The sequence below is a fragment of the Ranitomeya variabilis genome, chromosome 1, assembly GCF_051348905.1.
Source record: "Ranitomeya variabilis isolate aRanVar5 chromosome 1, aRanVar5.hap1, whole genome shotgun sequence".
Classification (NCBI taxonomy): Eukaryota; Metazoa; Chordata; class Amphibia; order Anura; family Dendrobatidae; genus Ranitomeya; species Ranitomeya variabilis.
Window position 1 is genome coordinate 314017392 of NC_135232.1, and position 21707 is coordinate 314039098.

General features: G+C 42.4%; 1 protein-coding gene across 1 annotated transcript in view; it reads left to right on the forward strand.

Moving 5' to 3' along the window:
• The window catches only part of SEC14L2 (SEC14 like lipid binding 2), a 60039-nt gene that overhangs the window by 15626 nt on the left and 22706 nt on the right, over positions 1–21707 (forward strand). Inside the window, exons 4-10 of the mRNA XM_077297153.1 lie at positions 342–404; positions 2980–3168; positions 8695–8790; positions 9006–9066; positions 11224–11307; positions 19595–19701; positions 21281–21420. Coding sequence (XP_077153268.1) covers positions 342–404; positions 2980–3168; positions 8695–8790; positions 9006–9066; positions 11224–11307; positions 19595–19701; positions 21281–21420 — 740 coding nt within the window. The remainder of the gene's footprint in view (positions 1–341; positions 405–2979; positions 3169–8694; positions 8791–9005; positions 9067–11223; positions 11308–19594; positions 19702–21280; positions 21421–21707) is intronic.

A 21707-nucleotide genomic window follows, 5' to 3' on the forward strand; every position in this document is an offset into this window, starting at 1 on the left:
CACTAATCCTATTTCCTAGGCACTGAGGCGCACACAAGAGGCATTTATAGACACCTGATTGTCACTTTGGTACAGGTACCTTGGAGTCGGCACCCACGCCCTTTCCGAATGTCTGCACTTTGTACCTGGCTCCTTGCAGCTCTATTTCTGAATATTGAGTCTCTTAATAATGAATTAATATAAATAACGGAAGATGACTGGTTCATAAACCATTCAGTTCTAGTATATTTCTATCTCTCCTATTGACATTTATTAAAAAATAAAATAAAAAATAAAAAGTTGTATTGGGGTTTTTTTTTTTTTTTTTTTAATTTTCTCTTTTCCCCTCTCTTTTTCTGCAGAATATGGAGTTTAGAAAGCACATAGATTCTGACAATGTGCTGGAGAAGTGGCAGCCTCCAGAAGTGAGTGATATGCAGCGTAATCCTGTACCTTTTTAATGTTTGTTTTATTTTTTTTTTCTCCATTAATATTTATAACTAGAGTTGGAGCAAATTTATTGGCAGGGCCAGGTCCATTGGCCACGTCAGTAATCTGCGGCCATTGTATGGGAGGCCTGAATACCGCCTCTTACCTGATGGCAGTCAAAACTCTGTTTTTTGATTAGCCAGATCGCCAAAACGTCATAATTGTGGCATGACGCCAGGCTGGTGAATCAAAATAAGAGCTGCTGATGGGGTCAGGCAAGAGGCGACTTTCAGATCCCCCATACAATGGCCACAGGTTACAGACGTGACCAATGGCCAGATCCTGAAACTCGATTTCCACCAACTCTGGTTAGAACAGTATGTATATATTGTCTCCTAGCAATGGTTTTAGGTGTTTATCCAAAATTAGGTTCACATAGCCATACACTAGATTATCAGTTGCCTTATTAATTAGGAGTATATCCGGTGCTCCCCAACCTCCCCTACATATGTGTCAAGTTTCCCCAATCGTACATGAAGAATGTTACCCAGGCTCTGTACAGTATGGCTGCTGTATAGGATATGTGACAGGAGCATAAAAAACACAACCTGCAGTCTAAAAAGTGACTACAACTGTCCCCAAATGTGTTATCCCACATAGACCCATGTGGGAAGACTGAGCTTCTTGCCGGGCAGAAGAAATGTTGCGGTATTATATCTCTGACTACACACCCTACATCATATTGATGACTATTTAATGAAATATTTGAAATCCAGCTTTATGTATTATGGACTGGAAATTGTTAACTTTGATAAATGCTATGCTCGTACAAGGAATGTGTACGCAGAAATTAAGAGGTTGTTTATGTCAGGCCGAGCAGTTTATCTGGCTGCTACCCAGACCTTCAAAACCCTTTCCACTGATCTGCTAGCAAAACCTGTTCTGCATATAGAAAGGTGTCAGATTAGTGATAACCCTTACTGGTGGCACTATGGTTTACCTCTGCCAAGAAACTAAAATGGGTGATAGACTTGCTGCATTTATAGTACCACTAACATCCAGATATAATGCCTAATATTATTTAACTAATATATATAATAATCCAAATTTTAATATATATATATATATATATATATATATATATATATATATATATAGTATCTATCTATCTATCTATCTATATCACAGTTAAAAAGGGATTTCCTTTTTAAAAAGTGTTTTGGGTTTTCTTTTGTAAAGACACCGGGTGAAGGAGGCCTTACTGCATTCACTTTTTGCCTAAAGTTTTTATTAAAGACGTAAAGACCTCATCCAGCTTTTTGGGCCCACGTACACAGTTCTGTCTTGCATCGTATTTCCGTGAGGTTTTGTTTGTCACCGTCTTGCACACCCTTCCCTTTAGAGTAGTTGCTTTTTTACCTCTTGCGATTTCAGGAGATGTCCAACACATTATGTAATGTTGAGGTCTGTGCTGTGGGTGATCATTATGTCATTCTGAAAACATCGGAGCGTCTTGAAAAAGGAAACAAAATAACGTCACTACTTATATTCACCACTTTAGCCATGTCCTAAAACCGAACAATTCTAAAGTGCTTCCATAAATTGTGTTTAATAGTATAAATAATGACCACTGCTCAGTACGTGTCATTATCTTCCTGACACTTTATTATTAAGCCTACTAACCACTTCCCCATTACTGTCCTCCACTTTACAGTCTATACTGCCCATAATAGCATTTCATCATCCAAAGCCTGAACAGTGCGCCGCCTTTCTGGCACATAGCTCTCATTCACTCCATTTTTTTACAGTCCGGAAGTTGAAAAATTACAGTATGGATGTGTAGAACAGCTACTAGGGTGGGCTTGCTGTATATTAGTTCTTACGGCTTAAAGAAAAATCTGAGTGCCTTAAAGGAGTATTCCCATCTCGAAGATCCTATCTCAATATGTAGTTGGTGTAATAATAATATTAGCAAATATGTCCAATTAGAAATGTAGTCTAGTTCTTCTCATTCGCTATGTGCAGGGCATTGCGGTAGCTTAGGTATCCATGGTTACGGCCAGTAACAAATAACTGTCACTATATGACTGGTCATAACCATGGATACCTAAGCTACTGAAGCGCCCTACACATGGCGAATGAGAAGAACTAGACTGCATTTCAAATTGGAGGAATTTGCTAATATTCTTATTACACCTACTACATATTGAGATAGGATTTTGGAGATGGGAATACCACTCCCTTTATGCATCCAGAATTTTACCAATTAATTCTGTGGCTGATATCAGTGAATTCAGAGTACTATAGGCCAGAAAATGGTGCAGAGATATATTTATCCTGTAGTAAAGAACAAAAACGCTGGCCCAAATTATCCTGTATTTAGACATCTACCAAGTTCTTCTTGCTGATCAAAGCTCAAAGTGAGGAAAAAAACTATGTGGAAAAGCAGAGTATTAGTAATGGACTATCATGTATATGAATGATAATGCGATGATATAGCTTTGCATTGTTACTGTAGGATTGATACCTTTTTATATATAACCCTGTTGTGCCTTTATTTGCTCTCTCCAGGCAGTCCAGAAGTATTTGTCAGGAGGACTGTGTGGGTATGACCTGGAAGGCTGCCCTATCTGGTACGACGTTATCGGGCCTTTGGACCCAAAGGGTTTGCTCTTCTCTGCTTCCAGGCAAGACCTTATAAAGACCAAAATGAGGGACTGTGAGAAACTGCACCTGGAATGCCGTAGGCAGACTGAGAAGGTGAGAGCCTCGAACTAAGGTTCCTATGATGTAAAATGTTAGGCACAACTAATAAGTGAAATGATAATTGAGGTAGCGATACAAGATGTAGCAACTGTAGAACTGTAAGCCACTGCATTTCCAAACTTTATGGCTACGTTGCCATGATGTGCTTTTGGTGAGTTCTTGATGTGGCAGATTTACTATGGAAAAATTTGCACAGAAAATTCACCATATCCGCAAGAGAAATTGACTTGCTGCAGATCTGAAATGCACATCGCACAGTGGGCATGAGACTTTAGAAATTCCATCCACATTGCTGGAACTGTAAGACCCTGCATATGTGTCGCCGCGAAAATACGCCTAAATGATGACCTGATATGTTACAATAAAGAGACATGTCCCAAAAGGCTTAAAAAGAGACTTAAATATTTTTCCTGGTTATAACATGCCTGTTTAGAGATTTAAAGCTTGGTTCCAGTGCAACTTGTAGTTTTACTTTGTTTGATTTTTCATTTATTGTGCTTTTTATTAGAAAGTGTTTGTATATATCTGTATATGTATACATGAAAGTGTTTCCATCTTTGTTCCTTTTGGATATTTCTTTGCTATTATACTTTAGATAATTTCCTTGCCATTTTTTTTACCCGCTTTATGGCTTTTAAAGAATGAAGCAGTTAAAAGAACCTCCAAAAGAATGGATATATGCACACAAAGTTATTTTTACATGTAAATATCTGTTTGTTACATAGGTTGAAAAAAGTCTCGGGTCCATCAAGTTCAAACTTTTCTCCAGCAATTATACAGTTTATCACTAAATTATGTATAACCCACCATATTATTTGTACTGATGAAATCATCCAAGGCTTTGTTAAAACTGTTAGTGTCTGCCATCTGCCTACCTCTTGTCGTCGGCATTCCACAATCTGACTGATCTACCTGTAAAGAACCCTTTTGTCACAACACAGCTGTCGGGTGACCTGGGATGAGGGGCTCCTTTTCTGGCCCTAACACTAGGTGGCGCCCTAGCTCGCCTTGTTCTCCGGGATACTTAAGATGGTGAAGATGCCGGAGCCTCCACCCTTACCTTATCTCCTAAATTAGCCCTCCGTGTGTTTTCTTCCCCCACCCAGGGAGAAGGGGCGCTACTGTGTACTGCAGTACACCAACCCGACAAACAAGGCAACACAGACAAGGGGAAACTGAAAACTCCACAAACACCAAATATTCATTCACATACAGTTAGGTCCATATATATTTGGACAGAGACAACCTTTTTCTAATTTTGGTTATAGACATTACCACAATGAATTTTAAACAAAACAATTCAGATGCAGTTGAAGTTCAGACTTTCAGCTTTCATTTGAGGGTATCCACATTAAAATTGGATGAAGGGTTTAGGAGCTTCCGCTCCTTAACATGTGCCACCCTGTTTTTAAAGGGACCAAAAGTAATTGGACAATTGACTCCAAGGCTATTTCATGGACAGTTGTGGGCAATCCCTTCATTATGTCATTCTGAATTAAGCAGATAAAAGGCCTGGAGTTGATTTGAGGTGTGGTGCTTGCATTTGGAAGGTTTTGCTGTGAAGTAAACATGTGGTCAAAGGAGCTCTCCATGCAGGTGAAACAAGCCATCCTTAAGCTGCGAAAACAGAAAAAACCCATCCGAGAAATTGCTACAATATTAGGAGTGGCAAAATCTACAGTTTGGTCCATCGTGAGAAAGAAAGAAAGCACTGGTGAACTCATCAATGCAAAAAGACCTGGGTGCCCACGGAAGACAACAGTGGTGGATGATCGCAGAATAATCTCCATGGTGAAGAGAAACCCCTTCACAACAGCCAACCAAGTGAACAACACTCTCCAGGAGGTCGGCGTATCAATATCCTTATCTACCATAAAGAGAAGACTGCATGAAAGTAAATACAGAGGGTTCACTGCACGGTGCAAGTCACTCATAAGCATCAAGAATAAAAAGGCTAGACTGGACTTTGCTAAAAAACATCTAAAAAAGCCAGCACAGTTCTGGAAGAACATTCTTTGGACAGATGAAACCAAGATCAACCTCTACCAGAATGATGGAAAGAGAAAAGTATGGCGAAGGCGTGGTACAGCTCATGACCCAAAGCATACCACATCATCTGTAAAACACGGCGGAGGCAGTGTGATGGCTTGGGCATGCATGGCTGCCAGTGGCACTGGGTCACTAGTGTTTATTGATGATGTGACACAGGACACAAGCAGCCAAATGAATTCTGAGGTATTCAGAGCCATACTGTGTGCTCAGATCCAGCCAAATGCAGCCAAACTGATTGGTCGTCGTTTCATACTACAGATGGACAATGACCCAAAACATAAAGCCAAAGCAACTCAGGAGTTTATTAACCCCTTCAAGTCGCGGCCCTTTTTCGTTTTTGTGTTTTTGTTTTTCGCTCCCCTCCTTCCCAGAGCCATAACTTTTTTTATTTTTCCGTCAATATGGCCATGTGAGGGCTTATTTTTTGCGGGACGAGTTGTACTTTTGAACGACATCATTGGTTTTATCATGTCATGTACTAGAAAACGGGAAAAAAATTCCAAGTGCGGTGAAATTGCAAAAAAAGTGCAATCCCACACTTGTTTTTTGTTTGTTTTTTTTGCTAGGTTCACTAAATGCTAAAACTGACCTGCCATTATGATTCTCTAGGTCATTACGAGTTCATAGACACCTAACATGTCTAGGTTATTTTTTATCCAAGTGGTGAAAAAAAATTCCAAACTTTGCTTAAAAAAAAAAAAAAAAAGTGCAATTTTCCGATACCCCTGGCGTCTCCAATTTTCGTGATCTGGGGTCGGGTGAGGGCTTATTTTTTGCGTGCCGAGCTGATGTTTTTAATGATACCATTTCGGCGCAGATACGTTCTTTTGATCGCCCGTTATTGCATTTTAACGCAATGTCGCGGCGACCAAAAAAACGTAATTCTGGCGTTTCGGATTTTTTTCTCGCTACGCTGTTTAGCGATCAGGTTAATGCTTTTTTTTAATTGATAGATCGGGCGATTCTGAACGCGGCGATACCAAATATGTGTAGGTTTTTTTTTTTTTTATTGTTTTATTTAGGATGGGGCGAAAGGGGGGTGATTTAAACTTTTATATTTTTTATATTTTTTTCACATTTTTAAACTTTTTTTTTTCACTTTTGCCATGCTTCAGTAGCCTCCAAGGGAGGCTAGAAGCAGGCACAGCCCGATCGGCTCTGCTACATAACAGCGATCATCAGATCGCTGTTATGTAGCTGAAATGCAGGTGTGCTGTGAGCGCCGACCACAGGGGGGCGCTCACAGCAGGCCGGCATCAGTAACCATAGAGGTCTCAAGGACCTCTATGGTTACCTTCCTGATGCATCGCCGACCCCCGATCATGTGACGGGGGTCGGCGATGACGTCATTTCCGGCCGCCCGGCCGGATGCGGTAGTTAAATGCCGCTGTCTGCATTTGACAGCGGCATTTAACAGGTTAATAGCGGCGGGTGAATAGCGATTTCACCCGCCGCTATTGCGCGCACATGTCAGCTGTACAAAACAGCTGACATGTCGCGACTTTGATGTGCGCTCACCGCCGGAGCGCACATCAAAGCAGGGGACCCGACATGCGCAGTACATGTACGGCGCATGTCGCGAAAGGGTTAAAGCAAAGAAGTGGAATATTCTTGAATGGCCAAGTCAGTCACCTGATCTGAACCCAATTGAGCATGCATTTCACTTGTTATAGACTAAACTTCAGACAGAAAGGCCCACAAACAAACAGCAACTGAAAACCACTGCAGTGAAGGCCTGGCAGAGCATCAAAAAGGAGGAAACACAGAGTCTGGTGATGTCCATGAGTTCAAGACTTCAGGCAGTCATTGCCAACAAAGGATTTTCAACCAAGTACTAGAAATGAACATTTTATTTACAATTATTTAATCTGTCCAATTACTTTTGGTCCCTTTAAAAACAGGGTGGCACATATTAAGGAGCTGAAACTCCTAAACCCTTCATCCAATTTTAATGTGGATACCCTCAAATGAAAGCTGAAAGTCTGAACTTCAACTGCATCTGAATCGTTTTGTTTAAAATTTATTGTGGTAATGTCTAGAACCAAAATTAGAATAATGTTGTCTCTGTCCAAATATATATGGACCTATCTGTATAACAGAGGAATCCACAGGGTGTGCAGGAAGGGGAAGAAACAAACCAAAATAGGGAAGGATAAGGAATTATCAAACATACAAACCAAACAGTTGCTCATAACTCCTCCAGCACTCCTTCTCATACCAACTTCTCTCCCTCCTTTAGCCACGCAGCAAAAGCTAACTCTGACGAGGATTGGTAGTAGAGCCCAGATTATATAGGGAAAAGGAGTGGCTGACCGGGCATAGCAAAGAACAGAGATTTCCAACATTGCCGATTAACCCCTGTTCTGCCGGAAGAAATAAGCACATTTAATAAGACAAGGGCTTCTTCTCAGTGCTGGAGTAGGAGAAACCAGACGCTGCAGTCTTCTGGCTCCGCTTTGTCGCGGTAACCCCGTGACACCTTTCTTATTTGGCTGCTGGAATCGCCTTTTCTTCCACCAATAATGAGTGTGCCCTGGTCCTTAGTATGGTCTTTGGAAGGAATAAGTCCTTTGTATCGACCACACATGTATTTATACATATAAATGAGATCTCCTCTGAGACGTCTTTTTTCTAAGACATTCTTGTTAACCTTTTTAGCTTGGCGCTTTTTCAGGCAGGTTTCGAAATGGAGGCGCCTGAAGAAGACATCGTTTGCACATACCTTAAAGGGACGCTGTCACCTGAATTTGGAGGGAACAATTTTCAGCCATAGGGGCGGGGTTTTCGGGTGTTTGATTCACCCTTTCCTTACCTGCTGGCTGCAATATTGGATTGAAGTTCATTCTCTGTCCTCCCATAGTAGACGCCTGCGTAAGGCAAGATTGCCTTGTGCAGGCATGTACTACGGAGGACAGAAAATGAACTTCAATCCAACATTGCAGCCAGCATGCAGCCAGCGGGTAAGGAAAGGGTGAATCAAACACCCGAAAACCCCGCCCCTATGGCTGAAAATTGTTCCCTCCAAATTCAGGTGACAGAGTCCCTTTAACTCTGGTTGTTTTGCGGCAGACAGCCTTTTTTCTTTGTAAGAAATGAAGGACAGCATCCAGTCCAGGTGAAAGTGTTCACAAAACGATTCCTTTATTTGCCAAAGTGCAACGTTTCGACCCAAATGGGTCTTTATCAAGCTTGATAAAGACCCATTTGGGTTGAAACGTTGCACTTTGGCAAATAAAGGAATCGTTTTGTGAACACTTTCACCTGGACTGGATGCTGTCCTTCATTTCTTATCTGGTATGTACATCTTCCATGGGGGTCCAGTGGAACTAGGACGTGCATCCGTTTATCCGTGTGCTGTTGGCCAGCTACCCTTTATATAGCCTTTTTTCTTTGGACTTTTTCTAGTAGAATGACATCAGCCCAGTTTTAAAGCACGTTTTGGTTTAATTTTTTTTGTCCTTATTGCAGCTGGGCAAAAGGGTTGAAGAAGTTGTGATGATCTATGATGTTGAAGGTTTGGGATTAAAGCATCTATGGAAACCAGCTGTAGATTTATATTGTGAGGTAAGATAACTTGGAGCATAAATGCTGCTTGCGGTTTTGCGATGCTGTTTTTGATTTACAGGTGAAACAAATTGAAAAAAAGTTTCATCCAGAAAAAAACCTGCAGCCAACAAACCACTGTATGGTACCACTGTAATCGGCACATGTAAAAACAGCGCACGCTTAAGTCTATTTTCTCTTTGCAAGTGAATGAATACGATATTCTTGTCCCCCAGGTTTTGCAAATGTTTGAAGATAATTATCCCGAGGCTTTAAAAAGACTCTTTGTGATTAAAGGTTAGTTCCTCTTATTTTGTATCCAATTTGAGCACTAGCAAATAGAATTATATTAGAGACTTGGTATTAACCCCTTAATGACCAGGGGCATTTCAGTTTTTCCATTTTCATTTTTTGCTCCCCTTCTTCCCAGAGCCATAACTTTTTTATTTTTCAGTCAATTTGGCCATGTGATGGTTTGTTTTTTTTGCAGGACAAGTTGTACTTTTGAACGACACCATTGGTTTTAACATATCGTGCACTGGAAAACAGGAAACAAAATCCAAGTCGGTGAAATTGCAAAAAAAAAGTGCAATTTCACAATTTTTTTTTTTTTTTACCACGTTCACTAAATTCTAAAACTGACCTGCCATTATGATTTTCCAGGTCATTACGAGTTCAGTCACCAAAGATGTGTAGGTTCTTTTTTATTTAAGTTGTGAAAAAAAATTCCAAAGTTTGTAAAAAAAAAAAAAAAAAAAAAAATTGCGCCATTTTACGATATCCGTAGCGTTTCCACTTTTTGTGATCTGGGCTGGGTGAGCGCATATTTTTTGTGTGCCGAGCTGACGTTTTTAAGTATACCATTTTGGTGCAGATACGATCTTTTGATCGCCCGGCACTCATAACAATCTAGCTATGACAGCCATAGAGGTCTGCTGGAGACCTTTGGTTGTCATGCCAACCCATTGATGACCCTCAATCGTGACGGGGTCACCGATGGGCAGGATAAAGGATGCACATCCTGTAAGCGCTAGTTAAATGCCGCTGTCAGAGATTGACAGCAGCATTTAACTAGTTAACAGCTGCGGGTGGATCGCGATTCCTCCATCGGCTGTTGCGGGCACATGTCAGCTGTATTGATCAGCTGACGTGTGCCCGGAAAGGTGAGAGTCTGACGTGGGCGTACTATTACGCCCAACATCGGAAAGGGAATAAAGGGAATCTGTCACCAGGATTTTGTTAACTCATCTGAAAGCAGTATAACTTCGGGGCAGACTCCCTGATTCCAGCAAGGTGTCATTTACTGGGCTGCTTGCTGCAGTTTTGATAAAATTACAGATTTATCTGCTGTAGATCTACCAGTTCTCGGAATGCTGAGCTCTGAATAACCCCATCCACACTACTCATTGACAGCGTTCTGTGTACACTGTGCATAGGCAGAAAGCTGCTGATCAGTGGTGGGAGTGTGGTTATACAAAGTTAATAAATACAAAGGACTACATGGCAGCAGGTTTACTTGTCTTCTAGTTATAATCTCCTGATAATAAAACAGTCATTTTTTTCAAAACTACAGCAAGCAACCCAGTTATATATCGCTGGAATCAGGGTCTCTGTCTCTACAATATACTACGCTCCAATTAGGTACCAAAAACTTGGTGACAGATTCCCTTTAAAGCAAATCTGCAGTATAATTATTTTTCTAAATCACTTTTTAGGGTGTTTTGCAGATTAAATGCAGCAGGGACTGCCGGAGGTCTATGCTGCGGGTGTCCCTTTTAGCTACCGCCTTCAGTGTGGGAGCGAGAGCTGTAAGATGCTATGACACTCGCTCATTCACTGACTATGGTATAGCCTAGCAGCTGCCTAGGTTAGTGCGGCATAGACTTTGTTAGGTCACAGTAAAAAACTGAGTGATTTAGAAAAATTATTATACTGGAAAATCCTTAACTGTCATTTTTTTTTTTTTTTTTTTTCTCCTGAAAGTGGAGGTACGCTTTAAAGCACCACTTCAATATTTGTTTTTGTTTTGTCAGCACTGGAGTGGCACTTAAATGTAAGTCCCCTGGTCATATACTCACCCTCCAGCATCTTCACCATTTTTCGGCACCGCTCTGGACCCACGGCTCCATCTTGACTGGCCAGAAGTCAGAAGCTACCTCTCTAGCCCTCAATGGAAGTCTATAAGAGCCAGACCCAGGCTCTAATAGAGATGCATTGTAAAGAGACAGGGGGCAGGGGACTTGCGTCTAAAGCACCACTCCAGGAGTGCAATAAAAAAAATCCGCTGGAGTGGTGCTTTAATGCAGTTTGCTGTTTTGTCTCAGTGAGTTCAATAGTACTATATTGGGGTATTTTTATTAGATATGATTGTATGTTATATATGTTGTCCTGCATACCTAATACCAGTTACTGATCTGCATTATTCTAAGCAACTTTCTTATTTACCCACTGCAGCTCCTAAACTTTTCCCAGTTGCATATAACCTTGTTAAACATTTCTTGAGTGAAGACACCAGGAGGAAGATCATTGTGGTAGGAGGTAGGTAATTTGGGTGCTTTTGTGTTGTAGGTATAAAAAGGTAAATGAGTTTTAAACTCATCTGGAAATATCACATACAAGTAGGGAAGCGGAATATTACTGTCGAGCTTGCTCGATCTTTTTCACGGCTTACGGACACTGCCCCCATTGTAAACGGAAGGTTGTTTTTGCGGTGCGCCGTCACTTCAGGTTTTGCTGACCAACGTTTTTTTTTCCCCAATATTTTTGCTATAGAATTGGGAACCTGGAAAACGGCGATCCGCAAGTTTTTTGTGGTCCGTTATTGCGGCAGACCTTGAAAATTGCAGCAATATGGCCCGCAAAAAAGACCCGCAAAAAAACACGGTATGTGTAAAAGAAGCCTTAGAAGCAATTCTCCTTCATAATAAACGGTGCAAGTTTCTTTTAGCAGTGCTCAGTTGAGAGCTCCTGGCAGCTTTCCTGCATTAAGGCTCAGCTGTTCACTGTTAGCCACTCCCATCTCCTATATAAACTAGGCCCTGGCTAGCACTCATTTGTCAGAGAGGGCTTATGCTGCTTGGCTGAAGGTTGTTGGTGGTTATTATTGGAGAAGGCGTTTGGTGGATTTATCTGTGACTGTTGCTAGGTTTTCGGTGTGTCATAATTTCCTTTCTTCTCCTACTTTCGTTTATCTCCATCCTCCACTCCCCAGGTCATTCCTGTGTTGCATGTTTGAGTATATTTGTATGTGTGGTATTTTGTCACCCCTGTCCGTATTACCTTGTTAGTCTGGTGTATTACAGTACACTACTACTCCCCTCTTCCCTAGGTGGGGGAAGGGTACAGACTGAGAGCGGATTCAGGAGCTAAGGCAAGTATGTGGCCCCGGTGTCTTCACCATTATAAGTAGTCCGGGGAACAGAGCAAGCTATGGCGCCCCTAGTGTTAGGGACAGGGAAGGAGCCCCTGATTCCGGGACATTCGACAACAGAGTCGTGACAATTTCCATGTGCATGTGATAGTGGGTTAGCTGATACTGCTGCTGTGCCCATGATCTTTGCCACTGGAGAGTGCCTGTGTTGACGACTATCTGATGCTTGTGAGAGAAGGAAGGGTTTTGTTTTTTTTCTGGAACTCCCCACGCTGTACATGTATCAAACACAGTTGGAGTCCACTGGTAGGTGCCGATCCTGCTGGTGATTACAGCCAATATGGAGGAAGAAAAGGATTCTGTCCGGCACATCCATCCAAGTAATGTAAAATGCAATTGGGTGGACATAAAAAGTATTAAAACAGAAAGCTGACGCGTTTCTGGTGGACTCTGCCGCCCTTAGTCATAGGATATCCAAGTAAATCAAAATTACAGGTGATCATGTGTATATATATACGTGTGTGTATGTATGTGTATATATGTATGTGTGTGTGTGTAATATATATATATATATATATATATATAGTGAGGCAGTGACCCCTGGTAGAGCTAGGGGGCGCTGTATGTGCTCTGCAGAATGTGCATGGAAGCGTAGTGAGGCCATGAGGACGTACTACAGACACATGTGTGGCTGTAATTAGAATAGTGAAGCAGTGACTGATTAAAAAGCCCTGTAGTAGTGGGGGAGGTGTATCAGTGTGTTCTTGGAAGCAGACAGGGCAGTTGTCTGCAGAGCTCTCTGTGTGGAGCAGCACAGAGGCTAAAGGAACCAGAGAGACTGACACCCTGCGTCTTGGGCTGTCTTACATGTACCCGGCTGCACTCCAGAGGATAAAGAGTGCAGTGCGCTGAGTGAGTACAGAGACTTGTTACCGGCGTGCGGTCACCCAGGGAAACTGGACAGAGGGAAGTTCGGCCTGTGTATTGACTGCGTCATATAGCCATGCATTATTAATGGACTGTGTGAAGAAGCCGTATACTTTATTGACTGTGTGAAGTAACACAATAAAAGAACGTTTTGTTTGAACTTGTTTGGGTCACTGCCGTTTCACTGTGTATGGTAATACCGCTGCATTACTATATATATATATATATATATATATATATATATATATATATATATATATATATATATATATATATATATATATATATATATATATATATATATTATATTATATTATATATAATCTCATCAAAAAAATAAAGGGAACACTAAAATCCCACATCCTAGATATCACTGAATGAAACATTCCAGTTACAAATCTTTATTCATTACATAGTGGAATGTGTTGAGAGCAATAAAACCTAAAAATGATCAACGTAAATCACAACTAATATCCCACGGAGGTCTGGAATTGGAATGATGCTCAAAATCAAAGTGGAAAATGAAGCTACAGGCTGATCCAACTTCAGTGGAAATGCCTCAAGAAAAGGAAATGATTCTCAGTAGTGTGTGTGGCCTCCACGTGCCTGTATGACCTCCCTACAATGCCTGGGCTTGCTCCTGATGAGGCGGCGGATGGTCTCCTGAGGGATCTCCTAGACCTGGACTAAAGCATCCGCCAACTCCTGGACAGTCTGTGGCGCAACATGACGTTGGTGGATGGTGCGAGACATGATGTCCCAGATATGTTCAATCGGATTCAGGTCTGGGGAATGGGCGGGCCAGTCCATAGCTTCAATGCCTTCATCTTGCAGGAACTGCTGACACACTCCAGCCACATGAGGGCTGGCATTGACCTTCATTACGAGGAACCCAGGGCCAACCGCACCAGCATATGGTCTCACAAGGGGTCTGAGGATCTTACTCTGTACCTAATGGCAGTCAGGCTACCTCTGGCGAGCACATGGAGGGCTGTGCGGCTCAACAAAGAAATGCCACCCCACACCATTACTGACCCACTGCCAAACCGGTCATGCTGAAGGATGTTGCAGGCAGCAGTGTTGTGAATTCTGCTCTTGGGCTCCCTCCGATGGTTGTTGGTGGTAGTGCAGTTGTCTTGGGGTTGTAATCCGGGCAGGTGTTTCTGCTCATTGCAGCTCTATTAGGTATTTAGGTGTGCAGGCTCCATTAGTCAGTGCCAGTTGTCCATTGTACTTGGAGGGATTGCATCTCTCTCTGGCTCCTCGTGCCATGCTGCCAATTCAGATAAGATAAGTTTCTGTTTTTTGGTCTCTGTGCACACATGCAGTGTGCTTTGCAATTCAGTGCAATTTATTGTGTTTTTTTGTCCAGCTTAGACTTGTTTGGATTTTTCAGTCTCCTGGATTCTCAGGAGATGCAGATATACTTTCTATGTCTTTAGTTAGATGTGGGATATTTGTATTTTCTGCTGTGGATATTTTTAGGATTTTAATACTGACCGCTTAGAATTCTGTCCTATACTTTTCTATTTAGCTAGAAGTGCCTCTTTTGCTAAATCCTGTTTTTCTGCCTGCGTGTGTCTTCCTCTTATACTCACAGTCAATATTTGTGGGGGGCTGTCTATCCTTTGGGGGTCTGCTCTGAGGCAAGATAGAATTCCCATTTCTATCTATAGGGGTATTTAGTTCTCCGGCTGTGTCGAGGTGTCTAGGACACGTTAGGTACATCCCACGGCTACTTCTAGTTGCGGTGTTAGTTTAGGGTTTGCGGTCAGTACAGGTACCACCTCTCCTGAGAGTCTTTCATGCGGCTCCAAGGTTACCAGATCATAACACAGCAGATCTCTCTCCACGGCATCTCCAGACTCTGTCACGTCTGCCACATGTGCTCAGTGTGAACCTGCTTTCATCTGTGGAGAGCACAGGATGCCCGTGGTGAATTTGCCAATCCTGGTGTTCTGTGGCAAATGCCAAGCATCCTGCACGTGTTGGGCTGTGAGCACAAACCCCATCTGTAAATGTCGGGTTCTCAGACCATCCTCATGGAGTCAGTTTCTAACAGTTTGTGCAGACACATGCACATTTGTGGCCTGCTGGAGGTCATTTTGCAGGGCTCTGGCAGTGCTCCAGCTGTTCCTCCTTGCACAAAGGCTGAGGTAGCGGTCCTGCTGCTGGGCTGTTGCCCTCCTACAGCCCCCTCCACATCTCCTGGTGTACTGGCCTTTCTCTTGGTAGCGCCTCTGGACACTACGCTGACAGACACAGAAAATGTTCTTGCCACAGCTCACATTGATGTGCCAACCTGGATGAGCTGCACTACCTGAGCCACTTGTGTGGGTTTTAGAGTCCGTCTCATGCTACCACCAGTGTGAAAGCACAACCAGCATTTAAAAGTGACAAAAACATCAGCCAGAAAGCATTGGTACTGAGACGTGGTCTATGGTCCCCACCTGCAGAACCACTCCTTTATTGAGTGTCTTGATAATTGCCAATAATTTCCATCTGTTGTCTATTCCATTTGCACAACAGCATGTGAAATTGATTGTCAAGCAGTGTTGCTTCCTAAGTGGACAGTTTGATTTCACAGAAGTTTGATTTACTTGGAGTTATATTCTGTTTGTGTTCCCTTTATTTTTTTTGAGCAGTGTATAATCTCCTGTTATTTTGATTTACTTAGATATCCAATGATTAAAGGGAATCTGTCACCTGAATTTGTCGGGCTATGTAAATGCCCTGTTTTCGGTCCGATGGGTGTTGTTTCTTCTTTTTTCCTCCACCTCATCCTTCCCGCTGTCCGCAATATTTTCCGGAATTGGAGTAGGTGTCCTCCATAGTTCGCGCGTGCGCAATGAAATCATGTCTCGCGCACCCACAGTATGCTTAGCCCATCTGTGGGCAAAGCCGAAAAGCATTACTGCGCATGCTCCGGCTCACTATGTTCCGGAAGTATTTTTCTGGATTGGCAAATTCACCACTGACGCCCTGTGCTCTTCACAGATGAAAGCAGGGTCACACTGAGCACATGTGACAGTGTTTGGAGACGCTGTGGAGTGCGATCTGCTGCCTGCAACGTGATTCAGCATGACCGGTTTGGCAGTGGGTCAGTAATGGTGTGGGTGGCAGTTCTTTGGAGGACCGCACAGCCCTCCATTTGCTCTCCAGAGGTAGCCTGACTGCTATTAGGTACCGAGATGAGATGCTCAGACCCCTTGTGAGACCATATGCTGGTGCGGTTGGCCCTGGGTTCCTCCTAATGCAGGACAATGCCAGACCTCATGTGGCTGGAGTGTGTCAGCAGTTCCTGCAAGATGAAGGCATTGAAGCTATGGACTGGCCTGCCCGTTCCCCAGACCCAAATCCGATTAAACAAATCTGGGGCACCATGTCTCACACCATCCACCAACGTCATGTTGCACCACCGACTGTCCAGGAGTTGGTGGATGCTTTAGTCCAGGTCTGGGAAGAAATCCCTTAGGAGACCATCCACCGCCTCATCAGGAGCATGCCCAGGCGTTGTAGGGAGGTCATACAGGCACGTGGAAGCCACACACACTACTGAGCATCATTTCCTTGTCTTGAGGCAGTTCCACTGAAGTTGGATCAGCCTATAACTTCATTTTCCACTTTGATTTTGTGCATCATTCCAACTCCAGACCTCCGTGGGATATTAGTTGTGATTTACGATGATAATTTTTAGGTTTTGTTGTTCTCAACACATTCCACTATGTTATGAATAAAGATTTACAACTGAAATATTTCTTTCAATGATATCTAGGATGTGAGATTTTAGGTTTTTTTTGAGCAGTGTATTTCTCTTTATATTTCATACAGAGCTAGATAGCAGAATTCATTTATCGGCTTTTGCTAAATCAATACAGAACCCGTTAGGATATGAGACATGGTTTACATACAGTAAACCATTGCATATCCGTTGGGTTTTTAAATGTCCCTCACTAATAATGTTAGTAGTGTGTCTAAAATTTTGGAGCTGTAGGTGTTAAATTAAAGGGTTAATTCCTGGAAAAAACTGACGTGGGCTCCCGCGCAATTTTCTCTGCCAGAGAGGGAAAGCCAGTGACTGAGGGCAGATATTAATAGCCAAGAGAGGGACCATGGTTATTGCCACCCCAGAAAAGACGCATCTGTAAGATGCACCTATTCCGGCACTTAGCCTCTCTTCCCATTGCCCTGTAGCATTGGCATATGGGGGTAATAAGGGGTTAATGTCACCTTGCTATTGTAAGGTGACATTAAGCCTGGTTAATAATGGAGAGGTGTCAATATGACACCTATCCATTATTAATCCAATAGTAGAAAGGGCTAAAAATACACACATTAAGAATAAAGTCTTTTAATGAAATAATGAAACACAAACATCTTTATTGCACTCTCAATCCAAGCGAAGCCCTCGTTCTTCTGTAAAAAAAAAAAAATAAATAAATAAAAAAAATCCAAAATAAAAAACCAACAATATCCCATACTTGGCCGCCGTACAGTCAAGTCCCACTCTGCAATCCATTACAAGGGGTTAAATAGTTTACAACCCGGAGCGGTGCTAATGCTACCGGCCGGGCTGTAAACCACAGAGGAATGAATGAAAAACTGCCTCCCCGCCTGACCGGACATGAATTCATTAGCGTCAGGCGGGGAGACAGCACAGCCTAAGTGATGTCAGCGGTAGTCACTAAGGCTGCGCAGACTCCCCGCCTGAGGCGCTGAACTTGACAGCGTGGGAAAATGTTCAGAAACTTTCCCACACTACAGAGTTCATGTCCGCATTCCGCATACATTCGCATTATAAGACGCATCCCCATTTTCCCCCCAAACTTGGGGGACGAAAAGTGCGTCTTATAATCCGAAAAATACGATATATCATTCACTTTACCATGATGGCTTTTAAGGCTCGCTCACAGTAGCGAGTAGCATCCGATTTCCTCATGTGAAAAAAATCGGATGCTATATGCAAATGACCCTCAACACAAACTCTGCAGCGAGCATGAACCAAGTGTCATTTTACTATAAATACAAAAAATCTGGCACTCTTGTAATATGCAAAAAAATAGTCTATTCTGGTGCAGCAATCCCAAATTTTTTTTTTTGTAACGTTTCGATCTCAAGTCTAGATCTTCATCAGACGGATTGCCATGGAATAGAGGAAGCCAAAAATGCAGCAAAAGTTACTGGGAAATTTCCCTGTGGAAAGTGCTTGAATGCAGTTCTAGGTTTGAGGCCGAAACGTTACAAAAAAATTTGGGATTGCTGCACCAGAATAAACTATTTTTTGCAAGAGTGCCAGATTTTTTGTATTTATGTATTAAGGGAGTGGTATCCCTCTCTGGGCACCTTTTTTACGGAGTGACGTGTACCTTATCTTTATGTAATTTTACTATGATCTGATTCTCTCGCATGTGAGAACCTGATCACAGATGTGGAGAAGATGGAGAACTTAATTTCTCCATCTTCTTCATTCTGTGAGTCGGAGTACATCAGACTGCACTCGGATTACATACATCCAATGCTTTGCACAAACCTATAGATGTGTATGGGTGCACATCGTCTGATGTACGCTGCCAATCTCAGCAGGCAGCAATTTTTTTTCTCATGTCGACTCGGCAAGAGAAAATAAAGACTAGTCAGCACTGCTCCCTAGTATAAAATTGGAGCAAGTGCTATCCGATGAAACACCGGATACCACTCGTCCAAATTGTACGCTGACTACTCACTAGTGTGGGCGAGCCCTTAAGAGTATGGTCAGGTGAACGCTTATAGCTGAATGTATGGCTCGTAGCCCAATGTTATGCAAAAACTGCATGGTTCGTGCAGGCACTGTTTTGACATCTTAGACTTTACATGTGACTTCCAGTTTAACTTGCAGTACAGAATGGATCAGTAGTGGAACCAGTGGTACGGCCAGTTATCCAAAAGTGTCCCTGAAGACATTTTTAACATGACAATGCCAGGCTGCATGGTGCTCATACTACTGTTAGCAGCCAGTGTGTCCCTGTGATGCAACCATGGCCTGCAGCGTTTCCAGCATTGTCTCCCATTGAGCACATCTGGAACCTCATTGGTCTTGGTCAGAAATTGCAAAGGGAGCTGCCAGCAGTGGATCTTAATGATTTCTGCACTCAAGTGCATTCGGTGTAGCAGAACATTCCTCACACAACCATTAATAACCTCATTGATGGCACGACGAGGTGTGTAAGTGAGTACTTTTCATTTGCATGGTGCTCATACTCTATACTTAATAAATTGAGATGTTTTGAAAATATTGTTTCTATTTTTTCATTATTTTGCATATCATTAACATGTTTATCCATAATTCCACAACTTTTCTTTTGGTGTCACAGTATCCGTGTTAAAGAGCGTGTATATGAAAACACACAGGTGTTTGCACATGACAACTCTGCGCTAGGCCAACTATCGGCCAGGACAGCACTTTTGGCAATTGTCTTGTCTTAGAAAATATCTGTTATTGTAATTATTTATTGACAATAAATGTCAGCTAATACATTTCATATTATGCAGACAACTGGAAAGAAGTTCTTCAGAAATACATTCCAGCAAACGAAATCCCAAAATACTATGGAGGAACCCTAGAAGACCCAGATGGTGATCCTAAATGTAAATCCAAGGTACTGAGGCAACAAGATAGAAAAGCAACCATATAACCACAATCTGAAACAATATCTTATGTGTATATTTTTTTTATGCATCAAACTGTTGTTATCATAGATACTGTTATTAATAAATGCAACCATTTTATAAATCAAAGATAAAATAAATATATTCTATATAGAAATAGAGTAAAAACATAATTCAAGTTGATACCCTGAATGTGTAGAAACAACAAGTTGAACTGATGCTTAGATCACCATGTGGCACCTTCTTCCTCCTAATCTTCAAAAGACTCCTTCAACAATGTTGAGAACAAGCGGGGTAGTCCTTCTTAGGGGCAGTCAGATGGCCGTATACATCGGGCTGAGAATAGTGCACGGACTGGCTTGCAGTTCTCCCAACCCGAGTGTGACCGCTTCATATATTTCTATGCAGCTGTCCTGCTCCAGTCAGGAGAGCCGTGGCCAGTCCGAGCACTGTAATCTGATTTATATGGCCGTCTGACAACGACCTTGACCAATTAAAAGGGATGAAACAAATTATTAGGGCAACAGAAATCCGGTTTGGGCTAAAATGCCATAATAATAATAATTATTATTATAATTATTATTATTATTATTATTTATTGTTATAGCGCCATTTATTCCATGGCGCTTTACATGTGAGGAGGGGTATACATAATAAAAACAAGTACAATAATCTTAAACAATACAAGTCATAACTGGTACAGTAGGAGAGAGGACCCTGCCCGCGAAGGCTCACAATCTACAAGGGATGGGTGAGAATACAGTAGGTGAGGATAGAGCTGGTCATGCAGCGGTTTGGTCGATCGGTGGTTACTGCAGGTTGTAGGCTTGCCGGAAGAGGCGGGTCTTCAGGTTCTTTTTGAAGGTTTCGATGGTAGGCGAGAGTCTGATGTGTTGTGGTAGAGGGTTCCAGAGTAGGGGTGATACGCGAGAGAAATCTTGTATACGATTGTGAGAAAAGGAGATAAGAGGGGAGTAGAGAAGGAGATCTTGTGAGGATCGGAGGTTGCGTGTAGGTAAGTACCGGGAGACGAGGTCACAGATGTATGGAGGAGACAGGTTGTGGATGGCTTTGTATGTCATGGTTAGGGTTTTGAATGGGAGTCTCTGGGCAATGGGGAGCCAGTGAAGGGATGGACAGAGGGGAGAGGCTGGGGAATAGCGGGGGGACAGGTGGATTAGTCGGGCAGCAGAGTTTAGAATAGATTGGAGTGGTGCGAGAGTGTTAGAGGTGAGGCCACAGAGCAGGAGGTTGCAGTAGTCAAGGCGAGAGATGATGAGGGCATGGACTAGGGTTTTTGCAGATTCTTGGTTGAGGAATGATATAATATATTATTATATTACATTATATAATATATATGTAAAAACTCATTTATGCGCGATGTATCCACGTAGCAATCCATTTCTATATGAGAGCCAGGTCATCGTCATTGAGTATATTGAGAAGTCTCATGTTATTAGGCCATATATAGTGGACATACAGTAGATTACATAGCATAAAACATTTAAAGGTAACAGTCTGTTAGCAAACTGACTTTTTTGTTATATAATCCTGACATTTGTTTTTTAGATAAATTATGGCGGAGACATCCCTAAATCCTACTATTTGCGGGACCAAGTTCAACAGAATTATGAGCAAATTGCAAATATCAACAGGGGCTCCAGTCATCAGATGGAGTATGAGATTCTGTTCCCAGGCTGTGTACTCAGGTAAGCCATGAAATCCATTATTTTCATTACCATTCAGAGCTGTATAGTAAGATTTAGGCCATGTTCACATTTTGCGGGTTTTACAGCGGATCCGCAGCGTTTCTGCAGCTGCGGGTCCGCAGCAGGATCCATTGCGTTTACATTTACATGTAAACCCTATGGGAACCGCAATCCGCTGTGCACATGCTGCGGGAAAAACCACGCAGAAACGCAGCGGTTTACATTCCGCAGCATGTCACTTCTTTGTGCAGAATCGCTGCGATTCTGCACACATAGGAATGCATTGA